The following is a 16,288-nucleotide window of genomic DNA, read 5'->3' as shown; positions in this document are numbered from 1 at the left end:
TTTTCCGTGGCCACTCTGGTGCCCTAAGGAATTGCACAGCTTGTGGGCCTATGTTCGTTTTTAATGATTTTATGTTTTGGGATTAATGTTATTCTAGCGTAGTGTATGGCTCCCTGAGCATTTTGGCAGGGGAACATGGGCTGTCTGGGGACAAGATTATGCCATGGCTAAGGAACAGGGAGTAGTCAGCAGCTGACGGTGCTGTTCCCAGCTCCATCCTTGGTTCTCCATGTGCCCTTGGACAAGTCACAAACTTTCTGCACTGTATTTATCCCAGCTGTAACAGGTTGGATAAATGACGCATCCTACTTGTTAGATCATTTTGATATCTACAGCTGAAAAGCACTATTGCAAGTGTTCGCTGCTGTTACCAATATAAATAATTATTGCAAATAGGCAGCGGGTTTAAAACAAAGATGAGGAAGTATTTCTTCACACAATACAGCGTCAGCCTGTGGAACTTGTTGCCAGGGGACGTTGTGAAGGTCAAAAGTATAACTGAGTTCAAAAAAGTATTAAAGTCAATGGAGGCAAGTAGCCAAGACAATCGGGTGTAACCCCATGATCTGGGTGTCCCTAAACCTCTGACTGCCAGAAGCTGGAACTAGACAATAGGGGAGGAATCACTCAATAATTGCCCTGTTCTATTCATTCCCTCTAAAGCCTCTGGCAGCGGCCACTATCAGAAGACATTGGCTTAGATGGACTATTGGTCTAACTCCAAATGGCCATTCTTAAGTTCTTATAAGTAAAAGAAAATTAAACAGCCAACACTGGGATAAACTAAAATAAACGTAAACTCTAAAATACCTCCCCCTGCCATCACTGTAAATTTTGCCTGAATCTTTTTCAGCAATCGCTCCATTGATTAGAATAGAAATACACAGATTACTTGATTCTTTGAAAAAACCATGCAATTTAATCTTTTCAGTGCCTCATAAATCGCACCCTGTAATTAGAGATAGGAGATAAATAGCAGAGGTACAGGAGTACTGTAGTACTTTTAAATTAAGTGTGTCCTTGACAGTGTCACCTGTGCATTTATATAATGATTATGCAGCATTAATATGAGCAAGCAGATACAAGGAGAAAATAATAAAAGCTAGGTTGTATTTTTTCTTTCTATCCCATAATAATATGTCAACAGAGGAATGTGCATGTGAATAGCAAACAGAATCAAATGTATGCTGAGCAGTGCAAGATCCATCTAGCTTACTGTATTAAAAGTAAGGGAAGGCAATATCCGGTCACATATCCTGCAGCAATGTGACCGATAAATGAGTTACAAGTGTGTAAAAAAAATTCACAAACCTCCATTAGGAATAGATTTAAAGGCTCAGTTAGTCCTGTCAGGGATCACAACGCTGGCAGTTACTTCACGGGTATTTATTTTCTTAGCTTTCAGAAATAAGAAACATTCACTCCCAACTGGAAGAATGACTGGGGGAGGAGAGAGAGTACCCTGCAAGATTAACTAGCAACAACTACTCACACTTAACTGTAGCTAGCGCTTTAACTTCTAAAATAACCCTTGTGACATTCCTGCAAGATGGGTAGGGATTATTTCATAGCTGGGGAAGCTGAAGACTTGCCCAAAGGCAAAAGAGGAAATAGGAGTCCGTGTCAGGTTGGAATTAGAACTCCAGCATTCCTCATTCATAGCTCAGACCATTAGGCTACACCTCTCCCAAAGGATGTTGAAAAACTGGAGAGACTGCAGAAGAGAGCCACAAAAATGGCTCAAGGGCAGAAAAATGCCTAGTAGTAAGAGACTGCTCAATTTGTTTAGTTTTTCAAAAGAATATTGAGAGGTCACTTGATTGCAGCGTATAAATACCTCCACAGGGAACAAATACTAGATATTAAAGGGCCCTTCAATCCAGTGGAGAAAGGCATAACAAGAACCAATGGCTTGAACATAAAGCCAGACACATTTAAATGAGAAAGTAGGCATGAATTATTAATAGTGAGAGTGATTAACCAACTGGAACAAACTACCAAGGGAAGGGGTGGATTCTCCATCTCTTGGAGTCTTCAAATCCAGTTTGGATGTGCTTTTCTGGAAAAAATGCTTTAGTCAGACAAGTTGTTGGCTCAGTATAGGGGTAAATGGGTAAAATTTAATGGCCTGTATTATACAGAGAGTCAAACTAGATGACCTCATCATCTCTTCAGGCCTTAAGCTTTATAATCTAAGAAGGGTCTCTAGGAGACGTGCACTGCCTGTGAATGGTAGAGCACTAAGCCCATTCCAGAAGACAGAATATTGTTCCTGATCATTCACAACACTCTGTAGTTTGGGAGAACCCGATCATTTTGCCAGAATTCACTGAGCTTTGGCGGGATTTAAGGTGGCCTCCAATAAGCGTTTGACTCTTGCACTGTTAGAGAAAAGAATTTTGTTAGTCTATACAAAACTTTAAAGCTCAATTCCTACAGTTCCCCCTTTTGACACAAGCAGTTAGAAATATTCAGGGTCTTGTGGGTTGTTTCTGTTAGGAGGAGAAACTGATGACGGAGTCTGATTGCCCCAAAGAAATACCTAAAAATGTACATAAAATCCTGTTTCCCCAAACACAGTAGGAATCAAACAACAGGAGAGAATTTCTCTGTGTGTTTCTGTGGTGTTTGTCTCTCGCTCTTGTGTACACACACAAACACACTTGCTCAAACAATAACCAGCCTCATGCATGTGCATTCAGCCCCCAATTTATCCCTTCCACTTACATAGCTCAGATTCTTAACTAGCCTTACGTGTGGTCTGTGTTTTGGGTGATTGTTTCAGCTCTCTAGACTATTCCATAAAAGAAGCTTAGCTGCTTTTTATATTTATCCTAAATAATGGTTGGCTCTTGTGCCCACTCGTTTCAACACGGTTTCACCCAACCCCCATGATAACACCACAAATATGTTTATAGTGATCTTTCCCTTCCACTTTTTTAAAGGAAGCACTAGTTTTTAGTACTAGACTGGAAATAGATTCTAAGCTGCAATGGTGTGAATTTGCTAGTCAAGAATCACTTAAAACAGCATCCCCATTTTTAGAGACTAGGTGGGGACTGTCCCAGGAAAGTGATGCAGCAGTCTGACATACTCCACAATAGTAACCATACAGTTGTCCACAGCAAGAATTCACATTTTGGAAGCCAAACCAAACTAATTCAAGAAATGTATTTCCAGACTAAATTTCACCACATTCCCAGAGAAGATGGCTCCATCCAACCCTGGGTAGCTTACTTAATGCAGCAAAAAAAACTTCGGACAGCTTTATCTGCCCCATATCAACCAGCACCCACCATCACAGCTGCCATCACACCAACATGCTAGCACACAGGTATTTACTATTACACCATTAGTCTCCTTTGTCCTGAAAGACTTTTTGACAGGACCAGATGGGGATTTGAGACTAGATGATGCTGTCACTGCTGTGGCTGGGTTCTGAGCAATTCCTGAGATATGAAATTAAGGTTTCTGATATATTCTGATATGTCCATTTCCTCCCATCTTATTACTCCTCTTTCTTTTCATCCTCTGTTTTGGTTAAGCCAGTTGGCACAAATCTAGACTTGCAATGCTTTGCTCTGTCCAGGCTGGCAAGCTAATATGTTTGCAGTGTGTTGTGCCTGTGGTTTACCAACAGTTTACCAACTACACACATCAAAGAAAAAAGCAACTTTTCCCTTTCTTCCCCTCTTCCTCTCATCTGTGCTACACCTCAGCTTTGTGTGCCTGAAGAAACCAGATAGAACTGTCTCAGATGAAGCTGAGCACTATCACCTAAAACTGACATTTTCTTCTCCTCAGGAAAGGCACTTGTCACCGGAGAGACTTCAGACAAAATGGATCCCCTTTGAAAGATTCCATGCCACTAAAGAGAAGAATACGGCAGTTTGATAAAATTAAGATTTATTAATTTTTTTGTTTTAAATATGTTGACTCTTCCACTGCCACTGTCTCCATTTCCTAACCTTCCTGCTGCTCTCCTTATCCTGAGCTGTTTGGGAATGTTTTCTCTCTCTCTTTATATATATATATATATACACACATACACACAGAGAGAGAAACTATATTGCCAAAAGCACTTTTATGCAGACAACAGTATATCTACAGTTACTCTAAGGCTTATACCAGCATAGACATGTCATAGAAAGGTAGGGCTGGAAGGGATCTCGAGAGGTCATCTAGTCCAGGTCCTTGCACTGAGGCAGGACCAAGTAAACCTAGACCATCCCTGATAGATGTTTGTCCATTTTGTTTTTAATCTCCAACAATGGGAATTCCACAACCTCCTTTGGAAACCTATTCCAGAGCTTAAATACCCTTATAGTTGGAAGGTTTTCCTAATATCTAAACTAATTCGCCCTTGCTGTGTATTAGACCAATGACTTCTAGTCCTACCTTCCATGAACATGGAAAACAATTGACCATCATCCTCTTTATAATAGCCCTTAACATATTTGAAGACTTATCAGGTCCCCTCTCAGTCTTCTTTTATCAAGACTAAACATGCCCCGGTTATTGTTTTGTTTTTTACATTTCCTCATACGTCAGGTTTTCTAAACCTTTTATCATTGCCATTGCTCTCCTATGGACTCTCTCCAGTTGTCCACAACCTTCCTAAAATGTGGTGCCCAGAACTGAATACTTTGTACTCCAGCTGAGGCTTCTCCAGTGCTGAGTACAGGAGGACAATTACCTCCCTTGTCTTAAATACAACATTCCTGTTTATACTCACCAGAATTACATTAGCCTTTTTTGCAACTGCATCACATTGTTGACACGTTTTCACTTTCTGATCCCCTATAACCCCCAATCCTTTTCAGCAGTACTACTGCCTAGCCAGTTATTCCCCATTTTGTAGTTGTGCATTTGCTTTTTCCTTCCTGAGTGTAGCACTTTGCACTTGTTTTTATTGAATTTCCTCTCGTTGATTTCAGACCAATGCTCCAATTTGTCAGTTATTTTGAATTCTAATCCTCTCCTCCAAAATGCTAGCAACCCCTTCCAGCTTGATATCATCCACAAATTTTAAAAGCATACTCTCCACTCTATTATCCAACTCATTATTGAAAATATTGAATAGCACCGGACCCAGAACAGATTCATGCAGGACCCCACTAGGTACATCCTACCAGTTTGACAGCATTCTGGGGAATAAATCACAGCCCTAATCAGCAGAGCTATGCTGGTATAAGTTTTAAGTGTAGACGAGACCTAGTGTAGAGGCAGCTATGCTGGCAAAAAAGTGCTTTTGCCAGTATAGATTATTCCAGTCTGACAAGCAAAATAAGCAAAAGTACTTATATGTCAGTATAACTGTATCTACACTACGGCTTTTGCTGCCAGAGCTATGTAGCAAATAAATAAATAAATAAATAAATAAATAAAAGCATTATAATGCATCTGACATAGCTATGCCAGCAAAATTTAAGGTTAGATCTGGTCTTAGTCATTGGCAATAACCCCCAAAATGCAAATTACTATTAATGTTGTTTCAGAGTAGCAGCCGTGTTTTCTTTCTTTATCCACAAAAAGAAAAGGAGTACTTGTGGCACCTTAGAGACTAACAAATTTATTTGAGCATAAGCTTTCGTGAGCTACAGCTCACTTCATCGGATGCATGCAGTGAAAAATACAGTGGGGAGATTTTATATACACAGAGAACATGAAACAACGGGTGTTACCATACACACTGTAACAAGAGTGATCAGGTAAGGTGAGATATTACCAGGAGAGAAAAAAACCGTTTTGCAGTGATAATAAGGTGGGCCATTTCCAGCAATTAACAAGAATGTGTGAGGAACAGTAAGGGGGGGAAATAAACATGGGGAAATAGTTTTACTTTGTGTAATGACACATTCACTCCCAGTCTTTATTCAAGCCTAAGTTAATGGTGTCCAGTTTGCAAATTAATTCCAATTCAGCAGTCTCTTGTTGGAGTCTGTTTTTGAAGTTTTTTTGTTGAAGAATTGTCACTTTTGGGTCTGATAGTGTGGCTGATGTGATTAGGTCCTATGATGGTGTCCCCTGAAGAGATATGTGGACACAGTTGGCAACGGGCTTTGTTGCAAGGATAGGTTCCTAGGTTAGTGTTTTTGTTGTGTGGTGTGTGGTTGCTGGTGAGTATTTGCTTCAGGTTTGGGGGCTGTCTGTAAGCAAGGACTGGCCTGTCTCCCAAGGTCTAAGAGAGTGATGGGTCGTCCTTCAGGATAGGTTGTAGATCCTTGATGATGCGTTGGAGAGGTTTTAGTTGGGGGCTGAAGGTGATGGCTAGTGGCGTTCTGTTATTTTCTTTGTTGGGCCTGTCCTGTAGTAGGTAACTTCTGGGTACTCTTCTGGCTCTGTCAATGTGTTTCTCCACTTCTGCAGGTGGGTATTGTAGTTGTAAGAATGCTTGATAGAGATCTTGTAGGTGTTTGTCTCTGTCTGAGGGGTGGGAGCAAATGCAGTTGTATCGTAGAGCTTGGCTGTAGACAATGGATCATGTGGTGTGGTCTGGATGGAAGCTGGAGGCATGTAGATACGTATAGCTGTCAGTAGGATTCCGGTATAGGGTGGTGTTTATGTGACCATGGCTTATTAGCACTGTAGTGTCCAGGAAGTGGATCTCTTGTGTGGACTGGTCCAGGCTGAGGTTGATGGTGGGATGGAAATTGTTGAAATCATGGTGGAATTCCTCAAGGGCTTCTTTTCCATGGGTCCAGATGATGAAGATGTCATCAATGTAGTGCAAGTAGAGTAGGGGCATTAGGGGACAAGAGCTGAGGAAGCATTGTTCTAAGTCAGCCATAAAATGTTGGCATACTGTGGGGCCATGCGGGTACCCATAGCAGTGCCGCTGATTTGAAGGTATACATTGTCCCCAAATGTGAAATAGTTGTGGGTGAGGACAAAGTCACAAAGTTCAGCCACCAGGTTTGCCGTGACATTAACGGGAATACTGTTTCTGATGGCTTGTAGTCCATCTTTGTGTGGAATGTTGGTGTAGAGGGCTTCTACATCCATAGTGGCTAGGATGGTGTTTTCAGGAAGATCACCGAGGGACTGTAGTTTCCTCAGGAAGTCAGTGGTGTCTTGAAGATAGCTGGGAGTGCTGAAAGCGTAGGGCCTGAGGAGGGAGTCTACATAGCCAGACAATCCTGCTGTCAGGGTGCCAATGCCTGAGATGATGGAACGTCTAGGATTTCCAGGTTTATGGATATTGGGTAGGAGATAGAATACCCCTTATCGGAGTTATAGGGGTGTGTCTGTGTGGATTTGTTTTGTGCTTTTTCAGGGAGTTTCTGGAGCAGATGATGTAGTTTCTTTTGGTAACCCTCAGTGGGATCAGAGGGTAATGGCTTGTAGAATGTGGTGTTGGAGAGCTGCCTAGCAGCCTCTTGTTCATATTCCGACCTATTCATGATGAGGACAGCACCTCCTTTGTCAGTCTTTTTGATTATGATGTCAGAGTTGTTTTTGAGGCTGTGGATGGCATTGTGTTCTGCACAGCTGAGGTTATGGGGCAAGTGATGCTGCTTTTCAAAAAAAAACTTCAAAAACAGACTCCAACAAGAGACTGCTGAATTGGAATTAATTTGCAAACTGGACACCATTAACTTAGGCTTGAATAAAGACTGGGAGTGGATGTGTCATTACACAAAGTAAAACTATTTCCCCATGTTTATCCCCCCCACTGTTCCTCACACGTTCTTGTCAACTGCTGGAAATGGCCCACCTTGATTATCACTACAAAAGCTTTTTTTTCTCTCCTGCTGGTAATAGCTCACCTTACCTGATCACTCTCATTACAGTGTGTATGGTAACACCCATTGTTTCATGTTCTCTGTGTATATAAAATCTCCCCACTGTATTTTCCATGCATCCGATGAAGTGAGCTGTAGCTCACGAAAGCTTATGCTCAAATAAATTTGTTAGTCTCTAAGGTGCCACAAGTCCTCCTTTTCTTTTTGTTAATGTTGTGGCAGTAGAAAACTAACTAACAGGGTTAATTAAAAATTATCCTAAAAATCCTGCCACTAAAGCTTTACATAGAGCACTAAAAGGCCCGTACTCTTTTTGTTGTAAACAGGAAACTGGCAGATGTACAATTAAAATAAAGTTTGCAGTGTGTGATGTACAGTAAGTTTGATTCCATTTCTAAGTGAGGGCATTGTCCCCCCTCCTGGAGCTGCAAAGCAGGGGACTACAACTGCCATCAGGCCCTTCCCCACTGCACTTTCCTTTCCCCTGGTCGGGTAAGAAGGGGAAAGATCCTCTTGAACTTCCAAAGCCAGAGCCTTGGAAGTTTAAACAGCAGCCACATGACAAGCAGAGAACTGGAAAGAAACTGGAAGCAGGAACAGATGCAGAGCTGCACGTGGAACAGGCTGTGACTGCCGGACATTACAACTAGGCAGGTCTGTGTGGGACTTACAGGGGCCCAGCAACTGCTGGGCAGGGAGCCAGAGCCGAGAGGCCCCAGTGAGAGACAATACATGAGCCTGGCCTGGAAACCTGCAAGCACTTATTTGCTAGAAATAAAGACTGAGCTGGAGATGGCACCCCAGGCACTAGGGCTGAAGAGCCCTGACTCTGGATTGGACTGGCCCTGTCACCAAACGAGAGCTGCTATTGCTCACTTTGAACTGCAATTGTTGAAGCCTCTGTACCTAGGGTATCTGCAATCTGTCCCTTTCCTGCCATCCTTAGTAAAAACCTTTCCCTTAGCCATGAGTTTGGGTGGTTATTGGGACTCACCAGGTCTACCTCTTACAAGGCCTCGCTGCTGAAGCACCCACAGTGCTTGCCTCTGAGACGTGGTACACTGGGAATGCTACTGGCACCCTAGGGGCTTGGGGTACAGAGTAACTCCAATAATAGCAACAACATAAATACAACATATACTGCATACATTTTGAAAACACTTTCTATTAGCATTCATTCTTTACAGCCTGCCCCAGGAAACAAAAACAGCAGATTTCTACCTGTATCACAAAAATATTTTGGATCAAAATATAATTTCATATTTTACAACAGTGTTTGTTTGAGCTGTAACTTTCAGTAAATTGGCAATAATGTACATTCTATTAGCACAATTAAAAACATTAGCATATGCATTTCACACAGCCTATCAACACCAACTATCTCAGGTGCAAAAGCTTGTTAATTTTCAAAACTAAAGTATTATGCTATGTTTAGATCTCACTCTATTTTTATAATAGTGTTCTGTTTGTTTAAAAATTAAAATCTGGTTGCTGTCCCGTCATGGCACAAGATACTATAGATGCTCTCTTCACAGAAGAGTGCTAAATCACCATTTACAAATAAATATCAAAAGCAAAAAAATTCCATCTGTACTATACCCTGATTACAGAGGAGGAGCTGAATCAGTCTGCAGGAGCACAGTGCAGATGTTGCGCAAGACTTAGGGGAGAGGTGTCCAATCTTGGACCATTGAAGGGCCATTTGGGCAATTTTCAAGAAGTCTGAGAGCTGCTCCTAATGTCCATAAAATGAAGTAGACTGCTGAGTCTATACCCTGGCACGTGCTCTACCAAATCAACCTGTAGTTTGCCTGGGCCACCGCTCCATGTTAAAGGTGCGGAATTAATTCACTCAGATTTGTACAGTGTTCTGAAAAGGTAAAGCACTTTATAAGTGCTTATTTGGTCTTATTTGGCCAAGAACTTCCCTTTGGTCACTCCTATCTTATTTAAAAAGAGATTGCTCAGTTTTAAAACAGCCTGTACATGTACTGAAGTAGATAGGATATTGTGGAAAATATTTCTGCACATATTTATATTGAATCCATGAGGTCAGTGTTCTTCAGGGGTATTTAAAGTCAGTTTTGAAAGTAAGAGCACAAAAGGCTGTATTATTTCCACAGGTGCTAGCAGCATTATTGTATGGGATAATGTTTCTCTTACGTCACTGTAATGAATCCCTGATTTACTTACCCTAGATAATCAGTAAGCACCATTAGAAAACTCAACATTTGCCACTCACCAACTACAATATCTCCTAATCTAAGTATTGGAAGAACCTGCAATGGTTGCAGATATTTGATCAGCTCATTTGGTTTAATGGTGCTCAGCCTCTACTGATTTCAGGGGTGCAAATTTTCACTATGGTGATTTTTAAAATGGTCATCACAGCATGGTCATCTGGCAAAACGCCAACCTAACCATGGAACTCTAAACAATCCTATGCTTAGAATCATAGAATATCAGGGTTGGAAGGGACCTCAGGAGGTCATCTAGTCCAACTCCCAGCTCATATCCACCTTATAGTCCATTCATCCAGCCCATACTTCTTTAACTTGCTGGCAAGAATACTGTGGGAGACCGTGTCAAAAGCTTTGCTAAAGTCAAGGAACAACACATCCACTGCTTTCCCTTCATCCACAGAACCAGTTATCTCGTCATAGAAGGCAATTAGATTAGTCAGGCATGACATGCCCTTGGTGAATCCATGCTGACTGTTCCTGATCACTTTCCTCCCCAATAAGTGCTTCAGAATTGATTCCTTGAGGACCTGCTCCATGATTTTTCCAGGGACTGAGGTGAGGCTGACTGGCCTGTAATTCCCAGGATCCTCCTTCTTCCCTTTTTTAAAGATGAGCAGGACATTAGCCTTTTTCCAGTCGTCCGGGACTTCCCCCGATGGCCATGAGTTTTGAAAGATAATGGCCAATGGCTCTGCAATCACATCCGCCAACTCCTTTAGCACTCTCAGATGCAACGCATCCGGCTCCATGGACTTGTGCATGTCCAGCTTTTCTAAATAGTCCCGAACCACTTCTTTCTCCACAGAGGGCTGGTTACCTCCTCCCCATGCTGTGCTGCCCAGTGCAATAGTCTGGGAGCTGACCTTGTTCGTGAAGACAGAGGGGAAAAAAACATTGAGTACATTAGCTTTTTCCACATCCTCTGTCACTAGGTAGCCTCCCTCATTCAGTAAGGGGCCCACACTTTCCTTGACTTTCTTCCTGTTGCTAACATACCTAAAGAAACCCTTCTTGTTTCTCTTAACATCTCTTGTTAGCTGCAACTGCAGGTGTGATTTGGCCTTCCTGATTTCACTCCTGCATCCCTGAGCAATATTTTTATACTCATCCTTGGTCATTTGTCCAATCTTCCACTTCTTGTAAGCTGGACTTAGTCCAGTCCACACCAAACACATTTATCCTATCACTACTTGTGAGAAGACTTTATACATTCTTACTATGTCTAGTCCATCCTAAATGTCTTGCTCTGTATAAATGCAGTTTAGGAATTAGGTTGTTTTTTTTTATAGTGCAGGTGTTATTACACTTTGGTGCAATCAGTGACGCAGATAAGGGGAACAGACATGTCCCCTGCCATCTTTTTGCGACTCTGTTTATGTCCCCCTCGATGTGAATGCAGCTTTCATGCCTTCTCACTTCTGGCCTCCCACTGCCCCCAACATTTCAAAATGTGGCTTCACAAATGACTAGCTCAAGATAGTAACGCATTGATCATTCCTAGGTAGTGAAATAGCTGCATGATAAATACACATTTTAAATAGCCACCCAATGGGGAAGAGAGTAAGAATATAAAATACTTGTTTTGGATTAGGATTTTCAGAGGTACTCAGCATACGCACACACACAATGCAGTCAGTGAGAGCTGCACGTGCTCATCGACTCTAAAAATCAGGCCCAGTATTTATTATTCTAGCATAGTTATAGAAAGGAAAATTAGCACATCGATATATTTGGCCATGTATATATTAAATATTGTCCTTCTCACCATCAGCTGAGTTTTCCACCTGACACCATGAAATAAGCTATATGTTAAATATGTAAATAGGTGACTCTTTACAATGACATGGAGAAATCTATATAGCTCTCCATATATTCAGCAAGAACCATCTCTTTGTATTGCAGTCCATGCAGTGCCATATGGCAGCAGGTAAACGTAGAAACAACACACAGTAAAATTTTAAAATATATTCTCCTTCAGCAAACTTTTCCAAGCTAATATACATTTTCTATACTTTATCACCTACACAGAATTTGTCACCTGAATCCTCATAGCAAAATATATATATATATATAAGTGCAAATGGAGACTATTGTAAGTCTGAAACTAAAATACAAACATATTAATCACTATGATTGAACAATAACTATTTTCTATTTCTGTACATAACCTAAATAGGAAAGAAATGTAATCTAGTTTGCAAATGAAAGTAGGCATGTTTCACATATAAATTTACAGTAGATAAACATTCACATTCAATACAGCAACATCAGCTTCTGCTAGATAAACTACTTATAATTGACACAGAGCATATTAGATTAAAAAATACTCCAGTGATGAACATAACTCATGTGGCAAAACGGAAATAGAAGCATAAACGCATCTGACGACAATGCAAACACGGAGATAGAGAAAACAATCACTGTTCTGCATTATGCACAGTGGGCTCCTAATATACTGATTCATAAGTCAGATAGGCAAAATTACCTTAGGGCTTTTCCAGTCTCTAATTTCTATGATTCTATTAAGAAACAATGTTGCTTTTTGTGTGTGTGTGTACTAATTTATTCCATTGAAAGAGAAGGGAAAGTCGCTCATTTCTAGATCTGAGTGCTATCAACACCTGATCCAATTCCCATTACAATCCATGGAAAAGACTCCAATGGGAGTTGGGTCAAGCTCTTAGAGAATAGATAAGTGAGCTTCAAAAGCAAGGGGTGCAAGACTTAAATCCTTGGCAAACAAGGCAGCAGGTTGCCAGGGTAGAAGTGTGAAATTTAAAGGCTTAAAGCCTCCAGACCCAACATAATTCAAACTCAAACAAAGCCCTTCCTCAAATCATTCCACAGTTTGCTAACCAATGGGAACCTGGGAAATGGTTAATTGCCAGTTTTGTTTTTTAACGTTGGGGGAAGGCGCACAAGTAGGAGGAAAAGGTTCTTGTTACTAGGTGGTGGCATGGGAACATACTGCATTTGCCCCCTGCACCCCCAAAAGACATACCTTTGCTGTGCTTGATAACAGGAAAATGTAAGTGCAGTTCTCCCATTTGTCAACTGGGAGCACCCCATAGCCTTCACAGTTACTACTCTCCCACTTCACCAAACAAAAGACCCTTTAATCCTCTTTAACTCTCCCTTATCTCCAAGGCATGAACCCTACCCCCAGTGCTTAATTTGTAATGGAAGAGGTGCGGGGGCTCAAGCAATTAGGTGCCAGGGTTCAAGCAATTTTTTTTACTTTCATAACTGACGCAGCAAGCCAAGAGCTGGCGGGGCTATGAACTGCCACACCTAGAGGTGCTGAGGCTCAGCCCTGGCATAAATTAAACACTGCCTATCCTCTTGCCAGGAACCACCTTTACGGCCCTCTAGACATGAGTCAATTCCCCTTGCTGCTGTTTCCCGTTGGATTCTTCAGGTTAGACACAGCAAGGCGGAGCTGGATCATGCTCCACAGCTTGGAGCCAGGGCAGTAGACTGGCAAGGTGACAGCACCAATGGAGACAGAGCAGGCAGGGAGTGTGGGTCCAGCAGCCTCCTTTGCAGTTAAGTGATTTACCCAAAGTCACCAGCACAGCAGGGGAAAAAATCCCAATCTCTTCACTCCCTGTCCTCTGCTTTAACAAGAAGACTCTCCTTTCCCTTTTGGTACAAATAGTTGTTGAGTCTCTACTTTCCTGATCATTTAAATTATGTGTTTGTTTTGTATCAGGTGCCATAACACCTGGTTTGGGGAGATAGTTTCTTTTGTTTCCCATCAATCTTTCACCCTGAGAACTCCACACCTGTATTTTTCCACTACTCTAGGTCTTAAAATAAAACCAAAACCAATTTACATCTAAGTTAACACCTTTGTTTGTGTCTCCACCATCAGGCTAATTGTAGGCCTTTTTTAAAAATACCCTTAGAATCATAGAATCTCAGGGTTGAAAGGGACCTCAGGAGGTCATCTAGTCCAACCCCCTGCTCAAAGCAGGACCAAACCCCAATTTTTGCCCCAGATCCCTAAATGGCCCCCTCAAGGATTGAACTCACAACCCTGGGTTTAGCAGGCCAATGCTCAAACCACTGAGCTAACCCTCCCCCCCAAAGTGGAAAATATCTGCCCAAATAAAGGGCCTCAATCAAAGTCCTGAGATAAATTTGATGACAACAATCAAGGATCTGTCATAAACCAAAGGTATTAAAACACAGAGAAGGATTTCAGGGCCCTATGTTCACAATCCATTTTCAACTTCAGTGCTTCACAGTATTACACAGTGCAAATGGTTCCCTAGTATTGAAGTGATTACAACCTTGTGTGCCATTATTTCAGAATTCCCAAGGGAATGCAGACGGAGCAGTAGCGAGTGCCGTATGCGAAGGGGCAGCACTATTTATACCTTCTTTCAACCCTCCTAGAGTAGTAAATAATGAAGAATACAGTAACAATAAAAGCAAAAAATATAAAAGATATAAAAGCTAATAAAGATTTTCTGGTTTGGAAAAAGTTGCATTCAGGGCACAAGACAAGCATTTCTGGACACAGTCTATCAGGAGTTTCTGAACTGGGAAAACCATTATTGTCAATTATCTCTCTGTAATGTTTCATGGAAGGCTTCGGCTCATACTGATTAGCAATGTAACGATAGAGGCCATATTTGGGAGCAGTCCTGTCATTGAAAGAATAGACAAAATATCCCCGTAGATTGACATTATCCAGGGTGTATGCTGCAAAAGAAAACAAAGGGGAGGGGAAAGGAAAATAAATCAGTTATTAATTTATTTAAGAACAATGCTGTGTTCTACTGTATGTTGCTGAGGAAGTTCAAAGCCAAACCCAGATTTGAACTCATCTTCATAGAGAGGGAAGATAGATATGCATACGTACATTAAGAGGTTATCATTAAAAAGTGAGCATTTGATGACAATTACCATACAGCGTGATCACCACACAATTTTTCCTTTTAATTAAAATATATATGGTCACTCTGGGGTAATGGTTGGCCTATTAATGCAGGTATGGATCTGTTTGTATAAAACAAACAGTAGTATACCCATGCACAGACATAAACTTATAGTATAAAATATAATTTGTATGGTCAATGAATACATCTTCATTCAAGGGAGTGAAACCTAGGACATGGAATCCATCACAGAATGCAGCCAGTGAAATTATCTTTTTAAAGGCATGACAAAAGCAGTTTTCATAATTTTCTGCCTGATATGTTGTTTGGGGGTTGGGATTTTTAAAATTTTCTCTGCTTACCCATGCCCCCAGCAGTGAAGATAAATATGGTGAACACAATCAAGCTCTTTACACAGTGCTTCCAAATGGCAAAAGGGGAGCGTCACATTAATCACTCCTGCTTGTGGCACCAGGAGAGCATACACACTAACATGACAGGTTTCGGAGTAGCAGCCGTGTTAGTCTGTATTCGCAAAAAGAACAGGAGTACTTGTGGCACCTTAGAGACTAACCGATTTATTTGAGCATGAGTTTTCGTGAGCTACAGCTCACTTCATCGGATGCAACATGAGGGGAAGGGTGGAGTTGGAATAGTCAATGTAACCTTCCTCAACTGGTATATCCTGCTCCATAACATCAGAAATCATTCCAGGACATGCTATGTGTATCAACCCCATCTCCTCATATTGCCCTGTGATTTTGGACTGAGGTGACCTGAGTCATTAACTGAGTCAGTAAGGTACTTAAGCACAAGTCTAGCTTTAAACACATGAGCAGACCCACTGAAGTCAAGTTAGGCATGTGCTTAAGTACCCTGCTGAATCAGGACCTGACACACATGGACTATTCAGCTGACATCATCTCACAGTGTATCTCAACTCTCAGAAGTAAAGTTATGCATGTGCACAAGTGTTTGCAGGACAAGGCTCTTACTGAAACATACAGGCTTCTTGGCAGCAGGCTGTGCAGCTGGCAAGGAGAGTCAGACTGGAGTGAGGCAATTAGTAAGGCTGGTATGTAACGCTGGCAGTAAATTGCCCCTTAGCACAGGCCCCATAAACCCCTAATCTGCCTCTGGCCTCCTTGACCCTGGTTCCAGCCCCCCTGACCTCCTACCAACCAGTGGGGAATTCACTTGGCAGCTTCCCTATACCCAGCGTGTGGCTCCCACTCTGCATTTTGCATCCCAATGACGATGGATCTCAAAGGCGGGGAAGCAGCTGGCTGCAGCTCATAACCTATGAGTCACATAGGCTATGAGCTGCAGACCGCTGCTTCCCCACCTTTGAGATCCTACTTCCACAGAAGGTGGAACTTGAGTACAAACCTCTCGTGCCTTATGTGATGCCTGC

General features: G+C 41.8%; 1 protein-coding gene across 2 annotated transcripts in view; it reads right to left on the bottom strand.

Moving 5' to 3' along the window:
- Positions 1 to 8,895: 8,895 nt before the first annotated feature.
- KL (klotho) overlaps positions 8,896 to 16,288 on the bottom strand; it is a 73,348-nt gene continuing 65,955 nt past the window's right edge. Inside the window, exon 5 of one of the 2 annotated variants that reach the window (XM_073341681.2) lies at positions 8,896 to 10,851. In XM_073341681.2, the coding sequence (XP_073197782.2) occupies positions 10,802 to 10,851 (50 nt within the window). In that variant the 3' untranslated portion in view covers positions 8,896 to 10,801. Of the gene's footprint in view, positions 10,852 to 11,938; positions 14,699 to 16,288 lie in introns of those variants that run through there. The other variant, XM_073341671.2, reaches the window with a different exon arrangement.

The sequence above is a fragment of the Lepidochelys kempii genome, chromosome 1 (assembly GCF_965140285.1).
Source record: "Lepidochelys kempii isolate rLepKem1 chromosome 1, rLepKem1.hap1, whole genome shotgun sequence".
In the NCBI taxonomy this organism is placed as follows: domain Eukaryota; kingdom Metazoa; phylum Chordata; order Testudines; family Cheloniidae; genus Lepidochelys; species Lepidochelys kempii.
Note: the sequence above shows the minus strand (reverse complement) of the source record. Positions and strands in the feature narration are given on the sequence as shown.